This window comes from Poromitra crassiceps, assembly GCF_964638095.1.
Source record: "Poromitra crassiceps genome assembly, chromosome: 10".
Classification (NCBI taxonomy): Eukaryota; Metazoa; Chordata; class Actinopteri; order Beryciformes; family Melamphaidae; genus Poromitra; species Poromitra crassiceps.
Genome location: NC_139631.1, coordinates 36,472,524 through 36,494,387, shown reverse-complemented (window position 1 = coordinate 36,494,387; position 21,864 = coordinate 36,472,524). Strand labels below are relative to the sequence as shown.

General features: G+C 45.1%; 1 protein-coding gene across 1 annotated transcript; it reads right to left on the bottom strand.

The window, feature by feature from the left end:
• Positions 1 to 461: 461 nt before the first annotated feature.
• On the bottom strand, positions 462 to 21,127 carry htra4 (HtrA serine peptidase 4). The gene is made up of 9 exons (XM_083644114.1): positions 20,562 to 21,127; positions 11,945 to 12,044; positions 10,931 to 11,135; positions 9,033 to 9,227; positions 8,415 to 8,447; positions 5,731 to 5,845; positions 5,579 to 5,636; positions 4,887 to 4,982; positions 462 to 771 (listed from the first exon to the last, which is right to left on the bottom strand). The coding sequence occupies exons 1-9, from the start codon at positions 20,995 to 20,997 to the stop codon at positions 606 to 608; spliced, it is 1,404 nt and encodes a 467-aa protein (XP_083500240.1). The 5' UTR covers positions 20,998 to 21,127; the 3' UTR covers positions 462 to 605.
• Positions 21,128 to 21,864: the final 737 nt, after the last annotated feature.

Sequence of the window (21,864 nt, the reverse complement as noted above, 5' to 3'; positions counted from 1 at the left end):
CCACTTTTGTGAAATGATAGAAGGCCAGGGGCCAGTTAATAAACAATCAATATACATTTTTCTGTAGCGGATTGTAGGTTTTTGGGGTGTCAGCCAGAGTTTAGTCTGACAATGTTGTGCACACCGGATAGTTAGTTAGGTTAAGTACATAAGTGCCTGGGTAGCGAGCAGACGGCGGTATTTGACAATTTAGCAGCTAAATCATAGATTATTGAAAGATATTCCATATTCCAGACTGAAATGCTATAACAGAAGTGGAGTATTGGCCAGAATGACATGAACATTTGGACACTTATTCGGCGGGTATCTTGCATGTTGCGTTCAGGTGCACTGTAAAAAAAAGAAATTGCAATTCCATCGCGGGCCGCAAGTTGAGTATCACTGGTTTAGGAGATCTAGATGTGGCGTTGTCTCTGACCACAAGAAAAAAAAAAACACAACAAACAAAATGAGTTCAGAAATGCAAGGTACATCATAATCACCGTTTTCACCTGATATAATTTAGGATGGACTTTTCCTTTAATGCCCGCCATTGACTAAAAAACGCAAGTCTATCAGTGGATCTCCTCAGCATGTGATGGTTAGTGTAACATCATCCACATGGTTCAGTGGATCTCCTCAGGAGTGATGGTGAGTGTAACGTCCACGTTGTTCCGCCGCACCAGCACAGAAAAGGCAGCGCCGTGCTGGACGGCGTCAGTCACCTCCTGCGTCGTGTAGACCGGCCGCCCGTTGATGCCGATGATCACGTCATGCTTGTTCATGCCGGCTCTGCGGAGCAAACAACACCACACGCGCGCACACACACACACACACACACACACACACACACACACACACACACAACACACACACACACACATATTTTAACAATTTGTTTATGTCCATATAAATGAGAAGAAGACGTATAAAGGAGACAAATATTGAAGGTGCAGTAGAGCACATTCACAAAAGCATGGACCACTGGCATTGGCCTTCATAATATGAAACATAACTCGTTCTCAGGGCTATAACTATAGCAGCATCTCCACCAATGATAGCAGTGACAGCACAGTAAAGGCTGAAACATACTTCTGCGTCCGCCTTGACTTGGAGCCATGGCTTGCAGTCAGTCCCACATACTCGAATGTCAGCTTGACGAGGGGTCGCGGGGGTGGGGGTGGGGTGGGGGGGTCCACAGCAAAATAAGTAAATTGTGTGATTTCACTATAGGCTTTCAATGACTAGAAGTTGGCCCAAGGAGAGAATGTAGTGCATATACTTGGTAATAGCTTTCACTCTCTCCGGTTATCTCCCCATCTACATTATTTTATACTCGCGCGCTGTTCGCGTCAGCTGCGTCGAGTCACATTTTCGAGGAGCTGCACGCACGCTGCGCCGACGACAGGCTCGCCTGCCGCAAATCCCTCGGCGGATTCGGCGAGGGGTTTGAAGCGTATTGCATGTTTAGGCCTTAAGCCGTTTAGCCCCCCTTTTTGTACATCTCAAGTTGTTAAAGCCCTCTTACGACCAACCTGTGACTGTCCTGGCTTCCAAATATGAAAACAAGTCCTCTGTCTGCACCTACTATAATCTAGCTCTGAGATGAGGTATTTGCTGTAGGAGTGGTTGGTATTTAATGACCTTAGTCATAAAGGCTTCCTCTAGGCTAGAGTCAAAGGTGCAGGCTACATCTAAAACAAACACTTCTTTGGACTCTTTATTTACCAGTACAACATTCGGTGTGTATTGGCAGACGTGTGTGGAAAAAGTGCCTGTGTTCCTGCACAGCATATATATCAGTAATATCACACACACATAAAGCCTTGCTAACACAGAGGCAGCCCAGCCGGGCGGGTTTCACACCTCCAGGAAAACATCTTTGACCTTTAGACAAGTCTTTTCCCGTTGCAGGTTCCCTTCCCCTCAAGAGCGAAGGCAAACGAACGAAGCGGCAGAGGGTCGTGACATCATAATGTGGCCGCACTGCATTGACATTTATATCTGAGGCATTTACTGTAGCTGACGATCTGACGATGCGCGCGAGACTAGAATAACATGATCCAATTTCACCCGAGCCCACGGTGGTGAGGAGAGGAGTCGTGAAGCTGCGAAAAACGCTGAGAAATAGGGACAATTCAGTCCCTATTTGATGGCTTAAGGCTGTTTTGCCCTTAATAAATAAAAAAACCTCAAGATTTACTCTAATCTCTAATACTCTTGCCTACCTCTGTTTCTGTGATCTTCCTGCAACCTGCACCGATTGAGCTGCTTAAGACCTAGAGTTGTGCGGGCTACTCCCTTGCTACAATTCAGTATTGTCATGGTGAATTGACCTAATCCGTCACGCGTCCAGTCACGTGGTATGTCGTCTCTCCCCAGACTCAAATATTACGTTGAATCGCTGCGCTCCTCAATACTTACATAAATGAGTCTGTGCCACTTCCACAGCCACTGCTGGTTTTTGAAGGCGGGTTGAAATTGAACGAGTGACAGGTCGTAGGACCGATGAGAGAGCGGTTCGAAAAATAGCCTGCGCCTCCCGTGTCGTCTGATCGCAAAGTCCTTAAAATGATCGAGCTTCAAACCCCCGACAGATCTAATCAATGAAGACTTCTGCTTTGGTACAGGTGGCTTTGGAATGTCTCTGTGACACTTGTACGACGAGCGGATCGGCATGTTCTGCTGCTTGGGAGTCTTCTCAGCGCCTCACTTAACGTTTGGCGAAGGGACTGTGGAGGGAGAGTCTAGCAAGCGAGACGAACACGACGCAAGTCCCCAAAGGGGCTTAAGGAATATAGTGATTCTAAAGACTCGGAGAGAGCGCCTGTCTGCATGAGGAGAAAGATGTCAGAGCTTTGCCTGTAGGAAGCACAAGTATCTACAAGTATAATGAGCAAGTGGACCACAGTTCAATCTGCAGCCTTGATAACTGCAGGGATGCTCTTATTCCAGGTCTTTGAACAGATCCAGAGGCCCCAAACACCAGTTCACAGCACTGCTGTTGCATCATACTGATTAGCTCCAGCTTAATGCCTCATAATAAAAAGTCTACTCACCAGTCTGCATCATACTGATTAGCTCCAGCTTAATGCCTCCTAATAAAAAGTCTACTCACCAGTCTGCATCATACTGATTAGCTCCAGCTTAATGTCTCCTAATAAAAAGTCTACTCCTCAGTCTGCATCATGCTGATTAGCTCCAGCTTAATGCCTCCTAATAAAAAGTCTACTCATCAGTCTGCATCATACTGATTAGCTCCAGCTTAATGTCTCCTAATAAAAAGTCTACTCACCAGTCTGCATCATACTGATTAGCTCCAGCTTAATGCCTCCTAATAAAAAGTCTACTCATCAGTCTGCATCATGCTGATTAGCTCCAGCTTAATGCCTCCTAATACAAAGTCTACTCATCAGTCTGCATCATGCTGATTAGCTCCAGCTTAATGCCTCCTAATAAAAAGTCTACTCATCAGTCTGCATCATACTGATTAGCTCCAGCTTAATGCCTCCTAATAAAAAGTCTACTCACCAGTCTGCATCATACTGATTAGCTCCAGCTTAATGCCTCCTAATAAAAAGTCTACTCACCAGTCTGCATCATACTGATTAGCTCCAGCTTAATGTCTCCTAATAAAAAGTCTACTCACCAGTCTGCATCATACTGATTAGCTCCAGCTTAATGCCTCCTAATAAAAAGTCTACTCATCAGTCTGCATCATACTGATTAGCTCCAGCTTAATGCCTCCTAATAAAAAGTCTACTCACCAGTCTGCATCATACTGATTAGCTCCAGCTTAATGCCTCCTAATAAAAAGTCTACTCACCAGTCTGCATCATACTGATTAGCTCCAGCTTATTGCCTCCTAATAAAAAGTCTACTCATCAGTTGAGTGTCTTACTCTGAATCTCAAGCCAAGGGGAAAACAGGATATGTTCACAATCTGAAAACAGGTCAGTATCTTGTTGACATTAATGAATAATGTTGCCATTGATCAATTGGGGTGAGACTGATGTTTGAAGGCCAATATCATTTTCATACAAAATAAATTCAGTAGACAGTGTTTTCCCCTGAATGTTATTCTTATGAGGGTAAAGCCTCAACAGTATTTTGAACACTGAAACCCAGGATAATAATGATTATAAAACATGCAGAAATGCTTCATTAGAATACATTCTGGTGAAGGTCTTCCCATAGACAACCAATGCAGAATTGATCGATTTCATATCCATCAGATTGATGACACTGACTGACTGGCTAATTAAGAAATTTACCACGAGAGGAAGGGGGTTGTGGCCACATTTACCACTGGTACAGGGTTGTGGCACTTTTCTACAATAGCTACCACATAATATAAAAAATACACAATTGTAACATTCAATTCATTTATTTACAATCATTACTGGTTTCAGAATACATTTATCCTTCCGCCACAGAATATAGTTCCATTGACAGTCCCAGGTTCACTCCGTGACAACTCAAGCTCAGCCAGTTCTCTCTCCCCAATTTCACCATGTCGTTCTTTGTTCACTTCACCTTCATCTTCATCTAACCACTGCTCAAAACTCAATCCACCCAGTAAATCAAACGTTACTACGAAATCGGACATTTCCTTGTTAGAGATTTGTAGACTGACAGGCTAACAGTGGGCGGAGTCAGCACAGGTGTTCTTCATTCATCAGGGAGCGGAGTGATACTGCGGTTGGAGCCGAACTGTAGATTGTTGGCCTATTTACCACTGTTGCTAGCCAATCAGAATCCAATATTCACTCATGCTGTTGTAGAATGCTATATTGACCAGATATAATCTTTCGAACCCTAATGTCAATGTTTTGCCCCATTCCTGTAAATGCAAACAGAATACTTGTGTATATGAACAGGAGACGCTTTGGCTTATTGACTCTTACCTGAATGCAGCGGTTCCAGGCAACACCTCATAAATATAAACCCCCGAGCTCACATCTGGAAAATCACTCTCTCGATCCTTGAGATCTCGGATCAAACTGGACATACAGAGAAACAGAAAGAAACAGTATTTCCCAAAGAAGTCCAATTATAGACTATCACAGGGTTCCTACGCAAGTATGGAATTTGATTTTAGTATTTTCCAGGTCTGGAAAAGTATGGAAAAAGGAAAATATTTGTTTCCAGACTATTGTCTATTGTGACCATCTGATCTGACGATGTGGTTCTTCCGACCTTTTTTTTTTAATTTTTATTTTACCTTTATTTATACAGGGAGAGTCCCTTGAGAGCAAGCTCTCATTTACAAGGGAGCCCTGGTGTACAAAGAACATATACAGCAGTTACAAAATTACAGGTTAACACAACAGACAATAACAAGCATCAAGAGCATAATTAAATAATTTCCTTTTGGCCCATGCTACACCCTTCCGGCAAGTTTAATGAAAATCGGCCCAGTAGTTTTTCCATAATCCTGCTAACAAAGAAACAGACAGACAGACAGGCCGGGGTCCTCCATATTTAAGAAATATTCAAATGTGTGGTAATCCATTACTATCAGAACACAATATAATACACAAATTATGCAACAACAAGAGGTGTTTATGGTTTTTTTTTTTTACACATGTTTACTCACGATGGTGAAAGTTGCAGCATCCGGACACCCATGTATTTCTTTTTTCGTGCCGTCTTTCCTAAAGGCGATAAAGTAAAATCAGAGATCATCAAAATCAGTCGTGGAGCCTCTGACCAAATCACCCAATGTGGATTAAACATCATCCTGCTAACCGTTGATTTGCCTGTCATACGACTCAGCGAGGAACTGGCGTATTCTGTCAGCGGGAATGGCAAAGGAGATTCCTGCCGTCACTTTCAGAGTATTTATGCCGATCACATCCCCGTCCTGTTAAACAAGGAGAGCGGAAGGACAAAACCGTAAGTGAAGATTGTGGTCTTAAAAATTTCACTGTTATTACATTTTTGTAGAAAGAAGCAATGCAGTCAGAGTCATTTACCTCTTTTTCTTCCAATGCACAAAACACAACTCAGTGTCTATTAGGCCTGTTGTCTTTTCTCCCCATCAGAGCTACACTAAAAATGCATCCGTCTCACTTGTTGTAGTAACTGATCTACAAGCTCACAGTGAAGGACGAGTAATATAATGTCCCAACAGTATGTTGACTGACTGTCCCCTTTAGAGTAATATAATGTCCCAGCAGTATGCTGACTGTCCCCTTTAGAGTAATATAATGTCCCAGCAGTATGCTGACTGTCCCCTTTAGAGTAATATAATGTCCCAGCAGTATGCTGCCTGTCCCCTTTAGAGTAATATAATGTCCCAGCAGTATGCTGACTGTCCCCTTTAGAGTAATATGATGTCCCAACAGTATGCCGACTGTCCCCTTTAGAGTAATATGATGTCCCAACAGTATGCTGACTGTCCCCTTTAGAGTAATATAATGTCCCAGCAGTATGCTGACTGTCCCCTTTAGAGTAATATAATGTCCCAGCACTATGCTGACTGTCCCCTTTAGAGTAATATGATGTCCCAACAGTATGCTGACTGTCCCCTTTAGAGTAATATGATGTCCCAACAGTATGCTGACTGTCCCCTTTAGAGTAATATAATGTCCCAGCAGTATGCTGACTGTCCCCTTTAGAGTAATATAATGTCCCAGCAGTATGCTGACTGTCCCCTTTAGAGTAATATGATGTCCCAACAGTATGCTGACTAACTGTCCCCTTTAGAGTAATATAATGTCCCAGCAGTATGCCGACTGTCCCCTTTAGAGTAATATAATGTCCCAGCAGTATGCTGACTGTCCCCTTTAGAGTAATATAATGTCCCAGCAGTATGCTGACTGTCCCCTTTAGAGTAATATAATGTCCCAGCAGTATGCTGACTGTCCCCTTTAGAGTAATATAATGTCCCAGCAGTATGCTGACTGACTGTGCCCTTTAGAGTAATATAATGTCCCAGCAGTATGCTGACTGTCCCCTTTAGAGTAATATAATGTCCCATCAGTATGCTGACTGTGCCATTTAGAGTAATATAATGTCCCAGCAGTATGCTGACTTTCCCCTTTAGAGTAATATAATGTCCCAGCAGTATGCTGACTGTCCCCTTTAGAGTAATATAATGTCCCAGCAGTATGCTGACTGTCCCCTTTAGAGTAATATAATAATAATAAAATAATAATAATGATTGGATTTTATATAGCGCCTTTCCAAGTGCTCAAAGCGCTTCACAGAATCATTATTCGTTCACACCATTCGTACCGGTGGTTCGAAAGCGTGGCAGCCACACATCGGCGCTCAACGGCCCCTCCAACCACCATCATTCATGTCTACATTCATACCAATCATACGAGGCAAGGAGGGTTAAGTGTCTTGCCCAAGGACACAACAACAGCAGCTGGGAGGGAGCGGGGATCGAACCGCCAACCCTTGCGTCATTGGCCGACCCACTCTACCTCCTGAGCTAAAGCCGCCCCCAATGTCCCAACAGTATGCTGACTGTCCCCTTTAGAGTAATATAATGTCCCAGCAGTATGCTGACTGGCTGTCCCCTTTAGAGTAATATAATGTCCCAGCAGTATGCTGACTGTCTGTCCCCTTTAGAGTAATATAATGTCCCAGCAGTATGCTGACTGACTGTCCCCTTTAGAGTAATATAATGTCCCAGCAGTATGCTGACTGACTGTCCCCTTTAGAGTAATATAATGTCCCAGCAGTATGCTGACTGTCTGTCCCCTTTAGAGTAATATAATGTCCCAGCAGTATGCTGACTGACTGTCCCCTTTAGAGTAATATAATGTCCCAGCAGTATGCCGACTGTCCCCTTTAGAACAAAGCTGGAGGCCACAGCCTTGATAAATGAATGTACCATCTGCATGATGTGAATACTCGATACCAATGCAAATTGCTTCCATAAGAGAGTACCACAGGAATGAGTCCGGAAGACGTGGATGTTAGCACCTCTGGTTCCTACGTGTAAAAGGCAATGGGGTTTTTGGTTAAATGCTTGAAATAAGCTGTGGTTAACACAAGCTTATGAAGCAGTGGGTTTTGTGTTCAGCAAGATCATCTTCACAAATGAGGACCACTTTTATGATTTTCGAAGGGTATGCGTTTTCTTTAATGTGATTTTCAGGAAATGCTTCAAAAGTCATAAAAGTAGTCCTCATCCTATAAGAAGTGTCTGTGAGTGAGTGAGTGAGTGAGTGAGCAGAATTGTGTTCGGCCACAGCTATGCCATTTTACGTGTGACCGTGCTGAATCTTTCAGGAAGTGTAAAGAGCATTTGCAAGATTACCATGAGTAATGCAGTGTGGAGACTTATGAAATAAAACAGAATCATGACCTTGCTCTTCACTGTCATAAATAAAACAAGAAAGATCATCTGCATAGCAATAAGCTATAACAAATAAAATGACATGGTATTATCCTTTTACAATGTAGCATCCTCTTACCAAGTTCACAAGCGGTCCCCCGGAGTTGCCGTACTGTGAATCAACAGAGCAACAAAAGGAATGTCTTAGTCGTGGTTCATTTAAAACAAAAAGTGACAAGGGGGATAAAATGCAACACGGCCGTGGTTCTCATGGTGTGTGTGTTAGGGGTGGGGGGGAATCGATACAACATAGTATCGTGATATTTTGCGGGCAATATATCGTATCGTATCGAATGCCAAGTATCGTGATATTTTATTATACAAAATGTCAAGTGCATCATGCAACATTTATGACAGGTTTGTATGACAGTGTTGGTCAGTCTGTCTGCTTGACAATCCCATTTTGCTCCAATAAAAATGATTGAAGTGAGATGAACAGACTGGAAACTTTATCTGATTAGATAAAACAGATGTTGACAAAGTTTTTACCTTTGGGACGTCATTTGCAGTTGAAAAAAGGTAATCAATCACAATATATCGCAATACTCAATATATCACAATACTAGCATATCGCAATACTATCGGATCGTGACTTAAGTATCGTGATAATATCGTATCGTGGGGCATCAGTGATTCCCACCCCTAGTGTGTGTGTGTGTGTGTGTGTATGTGTGTGTGTGTTTGTGAACCCGCTCACATTGATGATGGCGTCAGTTTGGATGTACTCCATGTCGGAGTCCTTGAGGCCCAGCTCCAGGCCGTTGCGCTGCGCGGTGCTGATGATGCCGGTGGTGACGGTGTTCTGCAGGGAGAATGGGCTGCCCACCGCCACCACAAACTCCCCAGGACGCAGGTCAGACGACTGGCCCAGATGCAACACTGGCAGGGGACTCTGGAGCAAGAAGACAGAAGCCTTCATCATCATTATACTGCCCGATGAAGGCTCCTGCGTGAGCCTTCATCATCATCATCATACTTCCTGATGAAGGCTCCTGCGTGAGTAGAAACGTTTTTTGTTTTTTTTGCTTGTAGCCATGGAATCTTTAAAGTTTGCTCCCTTTCTACTCTACAAAAGGTTTTCTACAAGAGACAATCTTTTCTTTTCTGTTAATTGCTTTGAGTCAACCCATCCACCTGGCTCTCATCATTTCATTGACACTGGATCCACGCAGCGCTTCCCTCTTTGTTGTTACTTGTAATCATTTGAAAATGATTGGGTAAACCAAACTAAACTCAGCCTTAGCTTGCCTCTGCCTGCCTTCTCTTAACCTGAGCTGATGCTTGCCTGAGTTATCTCCTGGGGCATGGAGGCTTGTGCCATGACACATTTGAAAAATGGATCCTAGTATATAGGCCAGTGGTTCTCAAATTGTTTCACATGAAGGATCCCTAAACTGACAAAAAGTTAGACCACGGACCCCCCCCCCCATTTGATAGGATTCTGTCCCATGGTCTCCCATATGATAATAAGATCGATGCTTTTAGATGTTTTATTACAGAAAGTGTATAAAAACCCATGACCAAAAAAGACATTATGTTACTTACGAATGGAATTATAGCAAAAATAAATTACCCCCGCCTTTTGGCTGGGGACCCCCTGGAACCCCCTCAAGGACCCCTGGGGGTTCCCCGGACCCCCATTTGAGAACCACTGGTATAGGCTACCTGTCAGCACTCCCATGTTATTTGAAGGCAAATTCCTTCACATTTATTGTCCCTTTCAAAGTCATCTGCTCGTGGTGATTTGTGATGAAATCTTGTATTCTGGTCAGTTATGAAAAATCATAATCATCTTGTCCGCATGCCGAGTGGAGTGTCAGAGCAGCAGTCAGGGGTGGAAGCCTCACTGCCATGCAAAGCAGCTTGGTTGTGTAAGAGTACGTTTGAACAGTTACAAATGTTTTATTCAGAGCAACAGTTTGCGAATAGCAATTGACGAAATAGCCGGAGCTCTGAATTTACATGACATGACCAAATTACCCCCTGGGGGAAATCAGACGACAAATTGACCATGTTAAGGAGGAGAGTCAAATTCTGGTGGGCAAATTACTTTCTCCTTATAATACCCTGTGTGGTGGATTGATACCCTGTGTGGTGGATTGATACCCTGTGTGGTGGATTGATACCCTGTGTGTTGGATTGATACCCTGTGTGTTGGATTGATACCCTGTGTGTTGGATTGATACCCTGTGTGGTGGATTGATACCCAGTGTGGTGGATTCATACCCTGTGTGTTGGATTCATACCCTGTGTGGTGGACTCATACCCTGTGTGGTGGATTCATACCCTGTGTGTTGGATTCATACCCTGTGTGGTGGATTCATACCCTGTGTGTTGGATTCATACCCTGTGTGTTGGATTCATACCCTGTGTGGTGGATTCATACCCTGTGTGTTGGATTCATACCCTGTGTGGTGGACTCATACCCTGTGTGTTGGATTCATACCCTGTGTGGTGGATTCATACCCTGTGTGTTGGATTCATACCCTGTGTGGTGGCTTTGATGTGAGCCACTGCTGGCAAGCTGCCACACCGAGTACAAAACAAGATGGAATTTCTAGGCCAAGTGGCTTCTTTCCGGCGAGCAGCACTCACGTCCGACTCGATTTTGATGAGTGCGATGTCGGTCTTGTGGTCCATGTCCTTGACGGCGGCGTCGTACTGCACGCCGCTCTTCAGCTCCACTTTGATGCGCTGCTTGTTGGCGAGCACGTGTGCGTTGGTGACGATCCAGCCGTCCTCCGACACCACGAACCCCGAGCCGCTCGACACGGAGACCTCCTCATTGGAAAATGGGAGCCTGACGAGAGAAAAGAAGGGAAAAGGATAATGCTGTTAATATGTATCATAGTGTGTAGGTGCTGAATTCTCAAATATGTTCCAATTTCAGGCCGTCCTCAGGAGGAAAACGACATTTGTCGATTTTCGAGCGGGTCAAAACGAGCGCTATGCGAATGCGACCTCTTGTGGTCGTGTAAGGGAGTCGTTTCAGTGGTCAAACTTTCAAACTGCAAAGTTATTGGTTGCAATTGAAGGGGGATTTGTTTTTTACACCCAATCACAGTAGAAATAAAATAAAAATCGATAAATCAGACAATACAGAGGCAGGTAATATGTCACTGCAGTTGTGGTCTTGGTCGACTCTTGAAAAAACAAATCCAGAGTTCGGCTTGTCCGAGACCGAGTCGAGTTCAAGACAGAGGGAGGGCGAGACCAAGAGGGGACCCGAGACTATCAAAATGTGGTCTCGAGTACTACAACACTACCAGGAAGTAGCGGCGCCCTCTGGCGGTCTCTAATGTATTGACAGTCTGATATTGAAATAGGTTGCTGATGATTAAAGGTGAAGGGGTGGTATTGGCAACATACTCGTCCTTCAACTCCCTCGTCGTGAGAGACCCGGTTCGCCTCCCGACGTGTTCCGTTTTAAACCCTAACCTTAACCTAACCTTAACCCTAACCTTAACCTAACCTTAACCCTAACCCTAACCCTAACCTTAACCATAACCAAGCTGTTTTAGTTGCCTCAACATAACCAACGTTTAAACATAACCGTGTGACGTGTAACCATGTAACCAATAAGGATGATCTTTGCTGAGGTGTTTTTACCTTTGGAAAAGTTCTAGATGCACCACTGCTGGAGCAATCTTATCCACCACATCAGCAATGAAGTTGAACTTGTAGCGCATACTTCCTGGATGCTGGGTTCCTGGGAGAATACAACACAGGACAGTAAATGAAGAGTTATTATTATTTTAAAACTTTTTCTTGGCGGGGGGGGGGGGGGGGGGGGACCTTGAGAAGTAGGCTACAACATTCACTTTCTCTCAACTGGACCGACTCAAAGAACTTCACAAACTACCACATTTCTCTTCATGTTGTCGGTCGTTTTGTAAAAGCCGGTAACGCTGATTTCTAAAAAGCAAATGTCTCATTTTGGAAGGAAACGTTTCATGTTGCATTCCTTCCTTGCCCTCGGTTTAATCTGATAACTAACTAATAAGAAGTCTGATTAAACAATGATGCACTCTGAGAGCTTAAATAATCAGGCTGTCATCTGAGCATGTGGCTGCTGAGCTGCGTTAACTTCCCAGAGGCAATGGCAGCAACAACAACGCATACTGTAGGGACTGCTCTCCAGGCGAGTAGTGGCACATCCTCGCTCGCGTGGCAGCTCGCACACACGCGTCGGCACCTCCGGCGGTATCGTGACGCGGTGGAAAAACAAACGTCTCTTTCATGAAACATAGTGAGATTTCTCTGCATCCCCGCTGCCACTCTGCTCGTGCTTGAACGCTACGTCGGCTGTTTTTGGTCTTATATCACATCATACTTATAATGCAGGTATGCATGCCTACAAGGGGGCATGCACTGTACCGTAAAGGTAATGCCCAATAGGTTAACGCTTGTAACAGGTGGGGCTCCCTTTAAAACCAAATCCGCCCTGGACACCTGTGATTTATGACTCCTTGTTGTTACCCGAGGGCCAAACCAATCTCTCCTCCCTTCATATCATATCACCAAAGCAGTCCTCCTCTCTCTCCTCCCTATTTCTCTTGCTTTGGTGCTCATTTACTGTTCGTCTCCTGCGTGCATTTCTTTTTAAATGGATGGCACAAAGTGATTTCCGGTGCGGAAACTGATTTCGGGTGTGCGGGTGCTCTGCGAAGCAACGCAAATGAGCTCTCCTTAAATGCAAATGACAGTGCTGTCAATGCTGCCAATGCCAAGAGCTGCACTGGCAGAGCACCAACTATTTGTGCCTGTCAGGGATCGCTCCCACCACCAAAACAACAAGATGTTCCCTCCTGGTAGAGCAGAGCTTTCTCCTCTCTTCTCAATTATATTGGAGGGCCGTTGCCAATTATGCGATTGTGCGGGATTCATCAGGTGACTTATCGCTTACAAAGCCATTTCATCTAGAATTGAGTCCTAAAAATCTTTTTCTTTTGTCAAGTGTGAAAGAAGAACGGCTCATGGGATGAGAGAATTTAATTGGTGGCAATGCAAATCACGCACTTGTTTTGCTAAAACAAGAGTTTTGCTAAATAAAGTGAAATGACCTTGATTCTAGTATAGATGTGGCTTATTTACAGCATCACAAGTTCGGCCATTAATCTGCTCAGCCGTCGCAAATTCTGCCATTAATTGGGCCTAATTAACTGATTAAAAAATCTGGCTCTGTTAGGTCACCCGCAGGGCTGCTCTTTTACACTTCATGAAAGATTCAGCGCAACGCTCACTCACTCGCTCACTCACTCACACACACACACACACACACACACGCACACACACGCACACACGCACACGCACACGCACACACACACACACACACACACACACACACACACACACACACACACTTTGCATTCTTATTATAGTTCTGATACCCGTTGGCGCGCACAATCACTGGCCATTTAGTCGGGCCTCGCTCACAGAGTTGGCATGCAGCCTCTCATCTCTCCCCAGAGGGTTTTCAGAGTCCACTTCCCTGGCTGATTCCAACTCTGCTCAGCTGTGCTCCTCCACTCAGGTGAGCTCCATCACTAGCTAACGAATGGAGCTCTCCATGATGCTGAACCCGTGTTCACTCATTTTGGCCACTAATGAGCCATTTTTGCCCATTTAGTCGGCCCTAATGACCTCTTCAAAAATCTGGCTCCATTACGTCACCTGCAGGGGGTGCTCTTCACACTTCCTGAAAGATTCAGCGCGCAATCGCACGTAAAATGGCATAGCTGTGGACGAACACAGTTTTTGCCCGCTCCCACACGCGCACGCACGCACGCACACACGCACACACGCATGCACGCACACACACACAAACACACGCACGCACGCCCACACACAGACTTTATATTCTTATAGGATTATTATGATTCTTGATATGTTTTTATATTTGTGTTTTATTTTATCTTATCTTATCTATATTATCTTGTGTAAAGAACTTTGAATGGCCTTTGTGTACAGAATGTGCAGTATAAACAAGCGTACCTTGGCTTGCCTTGAAATAGTTGAAACTGAATTGGAAAGTTTCACATCACATTATAAAAGGCTAATTACTGAATGCCTTCTCATGGTTAACATGTTTTTGCAGTATGTTAACAATGTTTCCTCTCTGTTAACAGCAAGGTCGGAGTAGATTCACCGTCAGTTCAGTCCATTCAGGAAGAGGATAAATAGAAATATTTTTGCAATAAAATAAAGTGTTTTGACCATCAACCCTTGTTGACAGAAGCGCTGACTGACAAAGACCTAAACAGAGCTGCATTATGGTGAATTGGCTCCGCTGTGTAGGTGGGTAAATATTGTTCTCCAAGGCTCAAACAGTGCTGGATGAACGAGCCAGGAAGGTCCTTTACAATAAGTAAATAATGGATGCACACAAGGACAGATTGTTTATGAGCTTTTCAAATGGAAAATTAAAGTATGACCCCCTGTGTTCAATATCAATATTTCACTTTATAGGAATGAAAAACAAAACAACACATAGGCGATGGGACAAACAATCGATGGTTCAAGGTATGAGCAATGCTGGATGGAAGAGCAAACACACACACACACACACACACACACACACACACACACCCCTTACATCAAGCAAGCATGCGATGCTGCCTGTAACCTGTCAACACTCACAAGGTGATGACATAATTAGCTATCATGTTGACAAGCCCCTTGACACACTGACATCTGCATGGCACAGGGCCCTATTATCCTTAATTCACCTTTACCACACTGGTTGCTTCAGGTTGAGAAATGAATGTCAAGATTTTACTCCCCTAGCGGCACCTAGTGGCAGTGAGCGATAATTGATTCATTTTTGAACGATTATGTTTAATTGAAAGTGTTCATTACCCAGAAATTGTGCAAAGTTGAGTGTCCGTACCTGACACCAGCATGTCATTTTGGGGTGAATCCACAGTATGTCAGTGAATGGGGATGAGACCGAGTTAGTCTGGCTACATAAAAAAATCTTGCCCAGTGCAGCGATCAACCCTCTGCCGGCTGGATCTCAGTTCATTGAACACATTATGTTCGTGTCACCGCCTGCTCTGCTGCAAAGGAGCCAACATTCAGCAGGAAGCCAGGAGTTGGAGGCCAACAATTGAAAAGTTAATTGAGAGAAAAATCAGAATAACAGCTGTCTGACCACTTTAATTTGTCCATAATTGTTGTGAGCTACTAAAGGTGGAAACCAGGCCATTTTCTCTTTATGTTCTACTCACCTGCAACCCTGTATACACACACATTTTATTCATTCCTGTTTTGTTGTTGCAATGATCCCAATGAAATAAGTTGAGAACATTACTAGCTCCAGTCTGGAGTCAGTCCAGCGCACAAACCCGATTACTAATCCACCTGAGAGGAGAAGTGACTTGTGTACGTTTGCAGCATCTGGTGAGAAAAAAATCCTTCAGCTTTGAGTGACTTGTCACGAGTCTGTGTTATTATCGGTACCAGCGCTTTGAGCAGCACGCTGGAGAGTTTCTTTTTATGGAGCTTTTTCTGACAGGCAGATTGTCGCTTTTCTCGACTTCCTGGTTTTTGATAGACAATCACGTTCGCTTCTGTGCAACTTTGGAAGTGCTGTAGTAAGTAAGCGATAGTAAGAGAGCCGTCTATCACATGACGGTGCAAACACGGATTGTCGTGATGTCACGTCAACGGCGGGGAAGCGTTGTCTCATAAATGACGTCGAAACACGTCAATGGCGGGGAAAGAGTTAAAGCTGCATTCAGCGATGGTTTTGTGTTGAAATAAGTGTTAAATGGCTCTATATTCTGACAGCAATCACTGAAATAGAGTGTTTGGTCAGTGACTTGAAACCCCCAACCCCCCACTGTCCTCTATCTCTCTGCTGTAGTCCTGCATGCAGGGCGGACGTATCTCCGCAACCATAACTCCTAGAGACTCACGGATGGTGGCATTGGATTTGGGGTGGAAAAATACATAGTCCTTTAGAGCAGTGGTTCTCAAATGGGGGTCCAGGGACCCCCAGGGGTCCTTGAGGGGGTTCCAGGGGGTCCCCAGCCAAAAAATTATTTTTGCTATAATTCCATTCATAAGTAACACAATGACTATTTTGGTCATGGGTTTTATACACTTTCTGTAATAAAACATCTAAAAGCATCAATCTTATTATCATATGGGGGACCGTGGGACAAAATCCTATCAGATGGGGGTCCTTCATGTGAATAAATTTGAGAACCATTGCTTTAAAGACATCGCAATTAGACCTTCCGTTTCTTAGAAAATGTCAACTTTTCTCTGATTGGATCAAAATTGGCGCCGACCTCAAACTATCCAATCAGAGAAAAGTTGACATTTTCTAAGAAAGGGAAGGTCCAATCGCGATCCCTATAACCGACTATATGTATTTTTTCACCCCGAATCCAACGCCCCCATCCCTGAATCTCTACGACTTATGCTTGCGGAGATACGTCCGCCCTGCCTGCAGGACTACAGGAGAGAGATAGAGGACAGCGGGGGGTTGGGGGGTTTCTAGTCACTGAGCAAACACCTCAGTGATTGCTGTCAGAATATAGAGCCATTTAACACTTATTTGAACACAAAAACATGGCTGAATGCAGCTTTAAATATGATGTGGCCCTCTGTAAAGGACATAGTATATTCGGTTAGCTTTTGCATATAGTACCTGCTTTCAAAGCAGTGGGAGGGTTAATGCGTGATGGATTCCCGCTCTTCTGTGGGCAGCTAGGAGAGGAAAGCGCACATTAGGAAAATGGATAGGACAGGATAGTCAAATGAAGAGGATATATCCACACAGCGGTGTAGCCGGGACCCCCTCAGAGAATTAAACTTCATCATGGGAGAAATGTGTGACTGCAGTCTGTCTTGCGGAGAACTGTGGCTGCACTATATCAAGCTCGCCGGGAAGACGCATATTCCACTTCTGTTTCACTTCATCCAATATAACAATATAACAGTCACACACCAGACTCTGGGAAGTCTTATTAGACTCTTCAGTCACATTAAAGAGCAGCAAGGTTCCCCAAACACCACACACGCCCAGGAATTATGAATGAGTTGATGTTTTTACCTTCCATGTTTTCGCCCCCCTCTGTCTGTCTGCCTGCCTGTCTGTCTGTCTGTCTGTCTGTCTGTCTGTCTGCCTGCCTGCCTGTCTGTCTGTCTGTCTGCCTGCCTGTCTGTCTGTCTGTCTGTCTGTCTGCCTGCCTGTCTGCCTGTCTGCCTGTCTGTCTGTCTGCCTGTCTGTCTGCCTCTCTGTCTGTCTGTCTGTCTGTCTGTCTGTCTGCCTGTCTGTCTGTCTGTCTGCCTGTCTGTCTGTCTGTCTGCCTGTCTGTCTGACTGACTGCCTGCCTGCCTCCCTGCCTCTCTGTCTGTCTGTCTGTCTGTCTGTCTGTCTGTCTGTCTGTCTGTCTGTCTGCCTGCCTGCCTGTCTGTCTGCCTGTCTGTCTGTCTGTCTGTCTGTTTCCTGTTTGTTTGGCAGTATATCTCAAAAAGTTATGGACGCATTTGCACAAAACCTTCTAAAAGTAGGTCATGGGGCAACTTTAGAACTGAATGGTTAACTTGCCAGGCAGGCACACTCGCCAAGATGGGGTGTGGCAATGCTCTTGGTCAGCACTGAGCTGCTCCACTGGACCAGCTGGGGTTCAGTGCCTTGCTCAATGGAAACCATGATAGTATTTGCCCCTCATTTATTTCGCCCTGACAAGATTTCTCCCAGGCAGGATGTCAGCCATCAACCTCTGAGTCACAAGCCTTCTTCTCCAACCTCAAAGCTAAAGTGCCCCTTACTCGTATAACATACAGTCATATGGATGCTACTCTATGGTACATTTATGTAGTTTAGCTTTTATTCTACCACTATCAGGGGCAGCAGTCAAAGACCAAAACGGTGGAAGATGTAATTTGCAGCCAGTGAAGCAAGAAGCTGCAAAGGGCCTGGAGAAAGCAGCAGGAATCTCCTGGATCCATTGCAATTCCATTTGGATATTTTTGTGGTAATTTTTGATATGCAAGAATGATGCTGGTGGCTGGGCTCACTGCTGGAGATGCAGCGTGTTGCTGACAAACAGCTTTATATCACTGCTATTTCATTCACCAGAAAATAACACTAGGCTCTTTCACACACAGATCGTGCAAAAATTGCCGTTTAGGAGTCCCGTAAAGCCAGCCGCCTCGCCACAGAAATTGCTTTCACACAGAGCCAAGCAGCACGGCCACATTACCGTGCTGCTGTGTGTACTTTCAGGTGAAATCCCCTGCTCCCGGATTGAAAGGCGAGCGGAGGGATTTCCTGCTCCTCCTAGCACAAATGTATATTTTCATAGGTTAGTGTAGCCTAGGCTACTGTATGATGAACGAATTCATTCAACAAGACTTCCCTCCTAGTCCGCTGAGCAGGGAGGATAGTGCACTCGCATGGTGGGCGGGCAGATCGATATGGTGTCCTACTAAAATTGGAACGATACACGACCGCCCGCATATCAAACAGCTGCAGTCTGCATAACGTTCGTCGGGGGAATAGTATAGGCTATAAATGCACATGACTACTTAACGTTAGTAGTTTTTGTAAGGGAATGCACAGAGCTGATTTCGAGAGGGAAACCTCAGACCAACTCGCCACAGACAGCTATAGCCCTCTGAAGCTTATTATTATATCCGTTAATTGTAGCCTACCTACTAATGTCAACATCGTTTGAGCATAAAGCCTAACCGCACGGAGCATTCCTCCTGGCGTCCCTGCAGTCATGATTGTATAGGCTACTTTTTTTACTTTCACTCCTGCACTTTCTTGATACATGAGGTGATTTCCCCTGTAATTTTTTTTATGAATGAGCAGACCATTCGCACCTTTTCCGGCTCGCTGCGACGACCTTTCAAGTGGAGGCGGGTTGCCAGGTAACCCGGCGCTGTTACTACCTCCCGTCGCGGGACAAAAGGCGTAAAACAATTGTCCACCAAAGCGCGTTCACGACTTTCACATCGGAGGCGCTAATCCTATTTTCCGTGCATTTTTTGGCTTTCAAGGCCGGTGTAGCTCTTTCACACCGACTCATTTCACACTGACTCATAATAACAGGCTACAACAGGTTACTCTGGCCCACAATTATCTTCCCCCCCGGGTGTGGGCCTATTGGATATTGGATTGCCTATTGGGCCTATTGTTATCAATTGGGGGTTTGTTTGCCAGAGCAAAGACCTGCTTGTAATTGGGAAGCCACACTCTGCTCATTTCCTGTCTTTCTACAAGCTTTCTAGGCTCTGCTGGAGCCACTCTCTACATCACTGTCCTTTTAAAATACACGGAGGAAAATGCTCTGTGTTCAGGCAGCAGGACTTGTTTTCAGTCGTTCGTTCTCTCCTGTTTGTCATCATGACTATTTGCAATAGCCCTCTTTGTATTTAGTTATTTTCTCTCTTTTTTATTCATGAGGCTTTTCACTTTATTGATCACATTTTTGTAAAGAACTCTGTAACTCAGTAGTAGTAGTAGCAGTAGGCTAATAAGTATTTTGTACTTTGTACTTTTTCTCTTCCGTCATTTATCGCAAAAATGCTCTCTCTAAATAAAGGGTAGGCCTATTATTATTATTAGTAGTAGTAGTAGTAGTAGCCTAGTAGTAGTAGTAGTAGTAGTAGTAGTAGTAGTAGCCTAGTAGTAGTAGTAGTAGGTAGGCATAGTAGTAGTAAGTATAAGTATCTTAGGCTACTTTTGTCTTCTCTCTTCATTGATCACATTTTGCTCTGTAACTCAGTTTTGCTAAGTTCTCTCTTAAAGCGTAGTAGGCTATTTCTATGACCCCTACTATTAACACTACTGCTTGGAAGAAGAAGAAGAAGAAGAAGAAGAAGAAGAAGAAGAAGAAGAAGAAGAAGAAGAAGAAGAAGAAGAAGAAGAAGAAGAAGAAGAAGAAGAAGAAGAAGGCGGCGGCGGCATCTCTGTACTTGATATATGGCCCCCTAAAGGCAGCTTTATGGTCACCGTAGTGAGCCGGGTGCGAGCATGCACGTGCCAAACATGACGTCATCACGCCTGATGTCTCCTCGTACGCGAGGCTCCGCACAGTGTGGCACGCGGGAGGCCGTGCACCTCTCATAACATTAGGCTATTAAACACTGTTCAACTGTGGGAGCAACTAATCAGAGGCTATTTAATTGCCTACACTGTGGCCAGTTCAATCAAAATTGATGAAAAATACCCAGGTGAAACTCACCAGGTGAAACAACTCACCGGCATCGCACCTCCCTCTCTGGAGGAGAAGCACCGGGGCGGTCTCACCGAGCTCGGCTCTCTTGTTCTCGGCCCGGAGGCGGCAGGCGCTGGGGTAGGTCCGGCCGTCGCTGCCGCACACCGGGCCGGAGGAGGCGCAGACGCAGGAGCCCGTGCGGGGCCCGGGGCCGCGCCTCCCCGCGCCGCGCCTCCCGGGGGCCCCGGACGAGTCGCAGCGCAGCCCCTCGCCGCAGCGCGGCTCCGTGCAGGGCTCGCCCTCTCCGGCCGCGCACACCACGCAGCAGCTGCACGCGTCCTTCACCTGGCCGTAGTAGCAGGCCTGCGGCGGGGCGGGGCAGCGCGCGGCGTCGCACGCCCCCGGACACGTCTGCCTTTTGGAGAGCGGCCGCGCGTGAACTGCAGAGGCCAGGAGGAGGAAACAAGCCAGCTTCATCATGATCCAGCAGTTTGTGACACAGGCAGCTCTCTCTCATAAAACAAGCGCTCCTTCTGTAGAGTATGAAGTCCTGATATGACTGCTGATCAATGTCATATTGCTGTCTGCAAAAGGTCCCTCCGCCGGCAGCTGCCACACACGTCAGTCAATAATAATCTCATAGCTGCTTTACATGTAGGCTACGATTGCCTGAATGTCACTGTAATTATATTCCAGTACCAGCACGCTGCTGAACCCGCCCCAGGTTCTCCTCCAATGCATGCATGCTATGGTCCCAGCTAAGCACTGTGGAATGCCGACCCGAGAGCAACCTCCTCAGGCCAGGCAGGCAGACTCTGGCTCTCCATTGAGACAGCAGCATGCGTATAAGCAGCAGCAGAACAGATGACGTCGTCAGCACTCACGCATACATTCAGTGTAAATCACTTTTTTAACGATGCACAGCAGACAGGTAAACGGACGTGTTTCAGCTCAGGCTTTCCTCAGCGTAACAGTACGCTGTCATCAGCTAAAAAACATTGCGCTTATCAGCTATGCTGAGGACAGCCTAGAGCTATAGGGTTATGTTTGGGTTACCCAGTCGTCAGACTCAAATGTCGGCAGTTTCTACAAACCACAGATACGTTGACATTTGTGGACCATAAATATGTTGCTTATCAACGTTTCAAAGTAACTGACATTTTCCAAGTACATTTGAAAATGTTGGTTAATGTGAAAACATTGCAGAGTTTGCAGTTGATTTGAAAACATTGCGCAAGATAAAACAACTTGGCTATGGTGAGGCAACTAAAACAAACGTGGTTAAGGTTACTTAGGGTTATGGTTTGGGTTAGGCTTAAATAACAAAAACATTAAAGTTGCGTTCAG

Coding starts and splice junctions, on each gene's coding strand:
- htra4 (XM_083644114.1), bottom strand. CDS start 20,997: ATGATGAAGCTGGCTTGTTTCCTCCTCCTGGCCTCTGCAGTTCACGCG. Junction 5,637..5,730: donor GTATGACAGGCAAATCAACG/GTTAGCAGGATG, acceptor TATCGCCTTTAG/GAAAGACGGCACGAAAAAAG. Junction 772..4,886: donor CCTGGAACCGCTGCATTCAG/GTAAGAGTCAAT, acceptor TTTGCTCCGCAG/AGCCGGCATGAACAAGCATG.